This window comes from Blennius ocellaris (assembly GCF_963422515.1).
Source record: "Blennius ocellaris genome assembly, chromosome: 2".
NCBI classification, from domain to species: Eukaryota; Metazoa; Chordata; class Actinopteri; order Blenniiformes; family Blenniidae; genus Blennius; species Blennius ocellaris.
This window is the reverse complement of record NC_137651.1, coordinates 2,253,379-2,263,609: the sequence shown is the minus strand read 5'-3', so window position 1 is coordinate 2,263,609 and position 10,231 is coordinate 2,253,379. Positions and strand designations below refer to the sequence as shown.

The 10,231-nt window shown below is 47.0% G+C and overlaps 1 protein-coding gene across 2 annotated transcripts; it reads right to left on the bottom strand.

The window, feature by feature from the left end:
* Positions 1 to 1,448: 1,448 nt before the first annotated feature.
* LOC308135624 (DCN1-like protein 5) lies at positions 1,449 to 9,147 on the bottom strand. 2 transcript variants are annotated; one of them, XM_080503702.1, is made up of 10 exons: positions 9,103 to 9,147; positions 7,759 to 7,816; positions 7,639 to 7,681; positions 7,456 to 7,555; positions 5,373 to 5,538; positions 5,203 to 5,294; positions 5,010 to 5,118; positions 4,700 to 4,804; positions 4,482 to 4,584; positions 1,449 to 1,798 (listed from the first exon to the last, which is right to left on the bottom strand). In XM_080503702.1, exons 4-10 carry the CDS (start codon positions 7,545 to 7,547, stop codon positions 1,746 to 1,748), a joined length of 720 nt encoding a protein of 239 aa, XP_080359828.1. In that variant the 5' UTR covers positions 7,548 to 7,555; positions 7,639 to 7,681; positions 7,759 to 7,816; positions 9,103 to 9,147; the 3' UTR covers positions 1,449 to 1,745. The 2 variants fall into 2 exon arrangements, with proteins under 2 accessions (XP_080359828.1, XP_080359827.1); XM_080503701.1 differs by lacking the exon at positions 9,103 to 9,147 and adding an exon at positions 7,964 to 8,227.
* Between the last annotated feature and the right edge of the window lie 1,084 nt (positions 9,148 to 10,231).

The window sequence follows — 10,231 nt, the reverse complement described above, 5'->3', positions numbered from 1 at the left end:
TATCAGACGGGCAGTTTGCTGCCGCTATGTCGGCGTCGGTGCTGCTGGCATTCGTGGTGGGCGTCAGTGCCGGAGCTCTGGCCAGGACTCTTGTCCTCAGGTACTTCCTCAACCATCCTTTCTGAATCACTTCACCCAACTTAAGGTACCTGATGCACAGAGCCCTCCGACTGCGGGTGAAGGCAGGTCTTTGATCCTGGACAGGTCTTTGATCCTGGACAGGTCTTTGATCCTGGACAGGTCAGCGCTCTGTCACAGGACAGAGAGGCAGAGTCGGGAAATCCAGGCTGCATTGACTCCGTTCATCTGACCCCTTCAGCAATCCTCAGCACCTCCAGTGTTCCGTGACCAACTCTGCCGTTTCCTCTCAGGTGTTTAGCGGCCGTCGCCAAGTGGCTGCGGTCGCCACAGCAACGGGGGCGCCAACCCGACGCCGCAGGCCACGGATCCGAGGTCACCTCGGTAACGGCGCCATCCACGGACAAGGGCCAGGCCTTCGAGATGGAGCAGGTGGGACCGGGCGACTCCACGTCGCCTCCCGCCAAACCGCAGAGGAGCTTCTGCTACAGACGGGACGGGGGGAGAGAGACCGCCGCCTACCTGGAGGGGTGCGACCAGGTCAGGACGGAGGAGAGAGAGAAGGGAGGAAGTGAGGAGGGGAGGAAAGAGGAAGCGAGTGAGGAGGGTGAGGAGGAGAGTGAGGCAAGCAGTTTCCATTTATTGGGAGAGGATGGAGGGAGTCAAAGTGAAACGGAGGAGCACAGGGAGGAGGAAGATGGAGGGAGCAGGGAGGAGGAAGATGGAGGGAGCAGGGAGGAGGAAGATGGAGGGAGCAGGGAGGAGGAAGATGGAGGGAGCAGGGAGGAAAGTGATGAAGACGAGACGAGCAGGTTCAGTCACGCAGTAGATGAAGCAAAGGAAAGAGAGGAGGAAACCAGTGAGGATGAGGAGGGTGATGAAGAAAGAGGAGCGCACGGCGGCAGAGAGTGCGATCAGTCGTCTGAAGGAGACGAAGACACCTCGCCGCCTGCGCCCGGCCCGGCCCGCCGCCGCGTCATCCGCCTCTACCAGTACGACGAGGACGGGCGGCGGTACGGACACCTCCCGGACCCCCCCGCCGAGGCCCCTGGCCCCACCCCCAGGCTCACGCTGCGCTCCGTCTCGCTCACGCGCCTCAACGCCATCATGGCCGCGGCCACGGCGTCTCCCCTGGACGCCAGGGGCGACGGCGAGGAGACGCCTCGCTTCCGCATGGACATCTGACAAGCCGCACTGTGGCGAGCAGAGGTTTATTTCTCCATGGCGTCAAAAAGCTTCCGCGTTACCGATTAAAACCGGGTTTAGTTCACTTTAAAAATGGTGCCACATTTGGAAAAGGGACGTTGATTCGTGGAGTGAGCGGCCATTTCACGTATGAAGCTTGAAGAATCGAGACGAGCCAAACTTGATTGAGGTGTTTACTTATATTTATTGAGAAAACATCTATAAACAAGACACAAAATGGGAAAAAAAAACAATTCTCAAGAAGGGAGATTCCACAGCTCTTCTCGCCGACACTTTGTCCCCCAGTGAACCAGGGCGAGTCTCGCCTGCGGAGGTGCAGGACGACCTCGGCGGGGGACCAGGGTCCCTTGCGGGGGAGCTTGAGTCCGTGTTTGTGCGTTTGTGAAATCTGGAAGTGCATGTTCTCCCTCTACCCCTGAAATGACAGACTTTTCTTTCCTGTGGGTCTTTCCGCTCGGTTGCTATGACGACCACCTTTTCTGCCATTCCACAAACTCGTCTAGCAGCACCGGCCCTGAAAGCAGAGTGAGAGAAGAGGTCACGCATCACGACACAGATGAGTCAGATTGGGTGGGGGGGGGGGGGGTGTCTCTGAGCCACAGTGTTGTGGATTAACTGGTGTCCCTGTTAACTGGTGACCTCCAGTGTCCCCTCGTCACAACAGGTGGTAAAAAAAACCAGACCAAAACCCGTAGCCGTCCTGGTGAACGCTGTTTAACCGCATTTCCATTCAAGTTTCATACCGTTTGTTTGTCTTATTTTAACGTCGGCTGCTGCTAGCGGCTGGTGGCAGAAGAACCAGTTAACAGGGGCACCAGTGCAGCCGAAACACCGGACAGTGAAGTACGATCTTTCCAGCGCACGTTCACTCCTCACATTGGGGGAGATTACTTGCACAAGACGGGTGGAACGTCAGACGACTCCGCCAACGCCGCCGTCATACTACATTGTAATGGAAAAATGTGCAGGGCTGAGTAGAGTCCAGTGGAGTAAGGCAGAGTAGGAGCGAGTGGAAAAGCGCCATTATTTTCTCTTCTTGGAGCCAAATGTCTGGCTAACAACAAAGAGCTGGAACGCAAGGTTGATTAGTCGCATCGTCCCGTTTTCACGGTGTTTCAAGTGAAAACACCTTTTTGTGTTTGTCTCAGAAAAGTTTGGCATTTCCACGGCAACGGCAGAAATGCTCAAAATTATGTTGTTTTCATCCCGGGCCACCGGAGGTCACCGTTTGTTTTTGTCGTGAAGCATAAACACAGAGAACTATAGACCATAAACATTAACAACGTCAATACTAGAAACGGTCCTTTCACAACAATATTTGGCGCAACCCTATCGATTGTCGTCGTCCCGTCTCCTGAAACGTAGTCAGACTTTCCGGTGTTTGTGCCACTCGGGCGCACGTGTCCTGCTGGCTGCGCCGGCCAATGTCGTCGTCATGCACATTGCGTAGCTCGCGTAACGTATAGGGCTGCAACAACGAATGGATAAAATGTGATTGTTAAAAGTGTCAACTAATTTCATTATTGGTTCGTTAGTGTCGCGTGATTTATGCGCTGCTCGCCATGTCGCAGAACTGTTTACTTCACCTTTGGCCCTTTGTCAAAGGTTTTCTGATTGAAAGTTAAAAAAAAAAAGGACAACGGACACATAGTTAACTGTTAACACACCTTAGTGAGGACAACCTGCCTGACGAGGACAACGGACTGGTTTTCAAGGAAAATTTCAAGCTGAGCGACACTAAAACGGCCAAAATACCGACTATTGGACTATTCAGACGTTGTGGTGTCAGGACATTAGTTTTGAGATGTGAATTATCGCCGCCTCCTGCAGCGCAGTGCCGCTCTGTGAAGCTCCTCTCCGTTAGTTTCACTTTGCCTTCACAGCAGAGAACATCAGGTCCGTGAACCTAAACCAATCAAGAAAGGAGCTTATAGAGGATTTATACTAGTTTGAGTTTTTTTTAGATTTCATTGTATTTTGTACCAGAATGTTTCATTAAAATCGACTATGTTGAGATTGTAATCATTTTCAGTAATAAATGTTTGATCTTGTAAAAATATAGACAGTTTCATTCCAGACACTGTGACCAGAACAAATAAAAACTTTGAAGTGTAAATGTAAAGGTTATTATTGCAATATTTGACCAGTCCCCCCATCTCTAAAGAAGGTCCCAACTATTTATCTGTGGCTGTCAGACAGTGTTTTTCTTGACACCAGAAAAGATAAGGGAGGAGTTGAAAGATGGTTCAGAGATGATTTGCTTTAAAACGGGTGACCTTACCAAAAGACTGAACAAAAACAGGCATATACTAGCCCTCACACATTTTTACTTTGCATCAAGACCAAAATGTAAATGGTGAAAAGCTGTAAAATATGTGCTCTTCAATAAAGAAACTAAATAAAAAGCAATGGGAGTATGCTGACATACCACCAAGTTGGATTGTTATTACGATGACTGCCAAAATAAAACTACCAAGTCCCAGGAGAATCTGGATTGAAATTCATGGCACCGCAGAGGAAACATTGTCCTGATTCTTCTCCGACTGAGCAAGTGCACGGCTCCCGTGAGAAGCCACTACTGTATACACAAGCTTTGAACCCTGAGGCTTATACAATGACGCGGCTAATTTATGGATTTTTAAAGGTAAACGGGCTTCATGCAGCCGGATCCTACTTCCACATGCTGTTTTGAGTGCCTCTGCTTCTCCTAAATCTGCCCTAAAAGTGATATTTCTGCTCTTGGCGAGCTCGCCTGGTGCTGCTTTCTGTGGTCTGGAACTCCAGCAGCTGACGGCCGAGAGTGATGCGTTCAGGTGCATCACGTAAAGCCTCCCTGCTGGACTCCATGGCTGAGGAATCTTCTTCCCGTACTCCCACAGTGAAATTCCTGCCCTGCGACTAAGTTGACACCTGCAGCTTATACTCAAGTGCAGCTTATATGTGTACTTTTTTTTTTTTTCTTTTTAAATTTTGCAGGTGCAGCTTATATTCCGGTGCGCTCAATAGTCCGGAAAAGACGATACTCGTTACTATGGCCGTGGTTTGTGTGCACAGTAGCAGTCTTCCTGCTGTCTACATTGAGTCAGAGACTTTTCACAAAGTTTCACTTTGGAAGGAGTTTTCAAAATGTGCTTTTTCAGAATCAAAGAGAACTGTTGTCGTCTGATGCTGCTGCAAAACCAAAGAGATTCACTCACAAGCTCCGTCTTCATCGTAGTTACTAAGGTCTGCGTTTATGGTCCGGCTGAACTCCAGGACGTTGTACCACTGGTCCTTATTCAGGCCTTTGTACTTGGACTGCTGCGGGGCGAGAGGGAGGAGACAGCAGGAGGGGATGAGGAGCAGTGTTCTGATGACCGGGTCAAATTAAACCGCCATGCTCAGGAGTTCCTCCTGACAGTCGACGTAGATTTACCTCCAGGAACTGGTGGAAGACGGGGAACAGGGGCCATGACCTCGCCAGCAGCAGAGATAACATGGACTTGGCGGTGTCCATGTCTAAACTCCTCTGGTGTTTATCCTGCGAACAGGAAGTGACCGGAGCTCAATCCAAAGGCTACCAGATTTGTCACGAAGCTATTCGAGTTTTCAGAGCAAGTCTGTTCGCTGCGTTTCTACATGAAGCCACGTTAGTAAAGAAATTGCATTTGTGGGATGCACAGACACATTTTTAATGAATACACCCAAACTATCAGATCTTGTTAAAGAGACGGTAGGAAACTCACTCTGGCAAAATCGAAAGCGTATCTGTAGATGTTTTTGAAGGCTGCAGAGTCGCTGAGCTCGCCGTGCAGGAAATCTAGTTTGCTCTTTAACCTCTCCATGCAGTCACACCTGCAAGGACGACGAGGGACAGAGGTTATTCCCGACAGGAGCTTCAACTCTGGCACAAAGGCGTACGGGGAGACGTTTGCTTACTGAAGTGCCGTCATTCCCCTGAGCCACTCGTCCTTTGTGAAGAATCCCATGTTGGCTGCTTCCAGGTGCCAGGCTAAAACCAGCATGATGATCTGAGGCGGAGGTTCAGAGGTGGACATTTCAATCAGCAGACATCAGTGAATGTGGGAGGGGGACGGGCGACGACTCACGTTCTCCGGCTCCACTCCGATGTCTTCACACAACTTCTCCATGGCCTCGGGTCCCACCATGTTGTCAGAGTCGGCATACTGCTGGAACCAGGCCAGGCACTTCTTCACCGAGAACGGCTTGGCGAGGACCACCGGCTTTCCGCCGCGGACCTGAGGTCGAGTGAGGCTGCAGCACAGAACAAAGAGCCAGAGGGAGTACAGCTATGAAGCAGTGGAGGGGAAACAGAAGACATAGAGAACTCTAAAGTGTATCCATAGAAAAAGGATATTAGCATTTTTTAATCTCACCCCCCCTGAGATAACAGGCTCTTAGCACATTTATCTCAAACATGAAAACAAGGTTGCATGTTAGAAATATCCACTGGAGCAATGAGCAACCACAGCCAAGGCAGACTTTTGGATATTTAGCTGCTTCTTTAGAAGAACAGACACTCGGGCTTCATATTAAAAAACCCCTCTAAAACCACACAGAGACGCTCATCTCAATAAAGAAATCTGCTCCCACTTACCAGAGTTATAAGTTTAGTCCAGATCAGGGGTGAAAGTTAAAGCCTGTGGGTACATAAGAGGCTGCATCCGGCCAACAAACCAAGAAAATTGGACAAATCTTAAAGAAAACATTGATTTTTTTTTTTTTTTTTTTATTTTAAAAGAAATTTCTCAAGAGTAGCAGACAGAGAGGAGGCGCTGCCATGAAAGCTAGCCGGCTAGCATTAGCTTTGAAGCCTTTCTGTCAGGGTGAGTTGGTGAGAACACCCATAATGCAACAGCTCTAGGAGACGTTTCTTGGACATTTTACTTTATTTTGCACTGAAGGTTTCATTAAAAATTGGCTTTATGTTGAGACCGGAGTCATTTTCTGTCATAGTCATTTGCTTCTGTGAAACTACGTGGATATTTCCATGACACTCTGCACCACAACAAGGAAAAGCTTCAGAGTTGAAATTTAAATGTTATTTTGGCTCCATCTCACTGGTTCGGCCCACTCAGTAGAACTAAAATATGGGAGAGTATTCTTGGATTTTGTTCTGCGTTGAGGGAATTGATCGTTGATCTGCCGGGATTCAAACATTGATTGATAAACATCAGCTCCATTAGTGCCTCTATATCAGGGGTGTCAAACTGATTTTAGTTGAGGGGCCACATCAACCTGATCTGACCTCTGGAGGCCCAACAAGTCAAACAGAACATGTTAAACTGCAGATATGGACAAATGCAAAGTCTTTCCTTCTTTTGTAACTGCAAGAATTTGCCAGTCTATTCTGAAATATACATATTAAAGGAAATCAGATATTATATTTGCAAAAAACCCACCAAAAAACCCTCAGTCACCTGAATCTGGATATCATATTTTTATTCAGGGTTAAAACAATTTGTCATCATCTGGAAATTGTTTTGAGTTTCCGTGTCTAAAGTATCACTTCACATAAATTGGACTCGTTTTATTGTGAAAGGCGTTGCGTTATGTGACCTCCACAGACGCATTAATGTCGGGGGTCAAGTTCTGACCAAGGGCGGTTTTGAATGTCATTTTTGCCAATCTAAGTGTTTTTAGATCAGCCTCTGTCACTTTTCATATTTATGCTCCACACTTCAAAAATCACATGGCGGGCCGGATTAGATCGTCTGGTGGGCCGGTTCTGGCCCCCGGGCCGCATGTTTGACACCCCTGCTCTATATAGAAGCACTTGTTTTTTATGGGCGAAGAAACTAAAGTCAACACAGCTTCACTTCATGTGACACCACAAACAGTCACAGTGATCACAGTCCTGCAATATGGGATTATACTGCGACATTGACATCCACACAGAGAAACGGTCTGCCTGGTCCAACATGTGCTTAACCTGCTTAAATCGCAACTCAACTGCAACCTTAACACCCATGTGCGCCTCCAGACATTTCCTCAACACACTGGCTGAAGAGGAAAGTGAGAAGCTGGAATCTGTGGCCCATGCCCCCCCCCACCCCCCACAGAGAGACGCTGGAACTTCAGTCGATCAGCAGAAGAATCTGGACTGAATGCTGCTCATTATGGAAACCCCGCCCCCGTTTTCCCCGTTTATTAAACGTCTGCTGGGCTTACTTTGGAATTTTACAGCTGTGCTCATGATCGCCTGCTTCGGTTTGCTTCCTCTTCTTCTTCTGTGGCATTGCTGCAGGTTTACTCCCCTTCATTAGCTGGGCTACACACACAGGAGAATCAGTCAGCACAGATTCATGATTTCCATCTTCATAATCAGACCAGCCAACATGTGGAGGCTCATACCTGGATTCTTTCGGCTGCCCGGTCCATTCAAATCTAGGCGGTGCTGGAACAAAGTCACAAGTCAATATCATCGCCCATCATTTACCAATCGTTAGAATTATCTATCCCTCATGTACTTACAAGCTTGTCCAGTGTGTCGGTGACAGTGTTTATGTGTAACAGACCACACAGGTTGCTCCTGTAAACACACAAACCAGGACAATAATACAAAACTTCTACAAACACATGGGTCGATCATAATCCTGAGGAACGTCACAACAGCCATCCCAAATTAGATTATTCTAATTCCAACTAAAGACACAAGAGGTATAAGAGACAAATTTACCAAAATGCACACAAAGAAAAGAATAATCCAGAAGGAGAATGAGACACAGAGCTCTTGGGGAAAGTTTGAAAGCTTCTGCGCCAGAGAGCTGTGGCGTAACACTGAAAATTCATAATGACTCAGAATTCCCTCCAATGTCAGCGTTTTCCCCTGCAGATGCTTCACACATCAAACGAGCGGCCATGTTGGAGGAGGCACAGCTGGGACCTGCCAGCCAACACCGAGGAGCCGAGCACAGAGTGACGTGTGTGTGTGTGTGTGTGTGTGTGTTTTCATCCTGATCCCGGACACTCTGGATTCAGATACCCCTGTGCCCAGAGGTCCTGGTCCTAGAGAACCCCTGCACCCAAAAACTATTGCGTCCCGAGGCCAATATTTAAGAAACTCCTGCGTTCAGACACCCCTTAGTCCCCGAGGACCCCCCCGAGTCCCAGAACCCTGTTTCACAGTCCCCTGGTCCCAGACATCCCTGGTTCCACAGACCCCTTGGTCTTAGAGAAACCTGGTTCCACAGACCCCCTGCTTCCAGAGAACCCTGGTCCCACACGTCCCTGCTGGTGGAGAAGTTACACGTGACGTACAGAACCGCTTTCCTGGCGTTGACTTCTCCGATTGACGAGTAAACACGGTGATCAGGTGGATGTTATGTTATTCGAGCGATTCCTTCGCCGCTCACTCGAGGAACACACCTTTTGCTCAAACGTGGTGATTAACGACACTAAAACGAGCTCACTTTGAAGAACACATTATAAACGTGACGCGACTCTCTCGCTGGTGTTAGCTACGCTAAGCGGTTATAACGGCCCCGGGATGACAGAAATCACGTATCGGCCCTTCGTCTCGCGTTTAACCTCCATCCCCAACTTGCAATACAGTATAAAACACAGATATTAAAGATTTGAATCTTTTCGTGGTTACGTTTGTTCTTTTAGAACAACAAAATCAAATACTTTGCATGCTAGCTCGCGGGTTAGCGGGACGGCTAACAGGCTCGCAGTCGGTAATTGGTGCACGCGCGGATCACGCCAACACTTTGAATAAACTTAGGTGCCATCAAAGTACTTATTTACAGCTTGTCGCTTTCAACTATGAGTGAAAAATGAATTATTAAAGCCATTTATCGTTACCAAAACACTTACGGTTGTCAGTGGCAGACTGAAGCAGCTTTGATACCGGTGTTTCTGTGAGAGTGGACGGTACCATCACAGCGAGTGGAGGGGTGGATTATTTTATAAAGGTGTGTGCGTGTCGGTAAAATGTTTTAATCGACAGGCTTTAACAACCCGGCCCTCTGAAATTATACAGCATTGAACGTAAATGTCGTACATATTTATTTTGGAATGTAAAGAAATGTAATTAAAAAGATAATAATCGTACCCCCCCTCTCAAATAGAAGAATAGGGAACGTGGAATCTCTGTTAAAGAAACATTGGTTTGTTTTGTAACTCGCATGTTGATTTCAATGACGTTCAACCACAAGAAGAAAACACTGGAAAATAATTTAGAAAAAACGGAACAATTACGAACTCAAGTCCTTATTTATCTGTTTTTAGGCACGAGTACTACAATTGTCTACTTGAACAAGATACTCTTATTAATAACTATTTTAGACCAAAATTATCATTGTATCACCTGATATAGTCACATTTTAAATATGTATACAAACCCCACAAGTCAAGTTCAATTTGCAAGCTTGGGAACATCCTCAATCGAATTTCAGGCTTAGATGATTTCCTGAGCTGAGTTTGCATGTTCTCTCTGAGCAGGTAAGGATACAGTACAAGGATGTATACTTATGTTTTTGATTTTTTTTTTTTTTTTTTAAACAGCATGATACAACAGTTAGTGCAGTGGTGGCCTAAAAGTCACAGAGGCAAGCCAAATGTTCACCAGGTTGATTCCCATGGCCACACGTCACCAACGAGGGTCCCTGTGAGCAAAGCCTTCAACTCCCAGCTCAAAACATGCTGATCCATCTGTGGTGACTGGAGACAGGATTTATATATATATATATATATATATATATATATATATATATATATATATATATATATATATATATATATATATATTGGGGATATATGAAGTTAATAAAGCACAAAGTCAATACAGTTGTTACATTTTTCAGGCGAGTAATGAGAGTGGAGTAGTGGTTAGCACTTATGTCCCATTGTGAAATTATCCCTGGTTCGAGTGCAGGTTTGGGTTCCTTGTTCTTCCTCTGGTTTCCTTCCACAGCCGAAAAAGCATAAATTACAGTCAATTTGT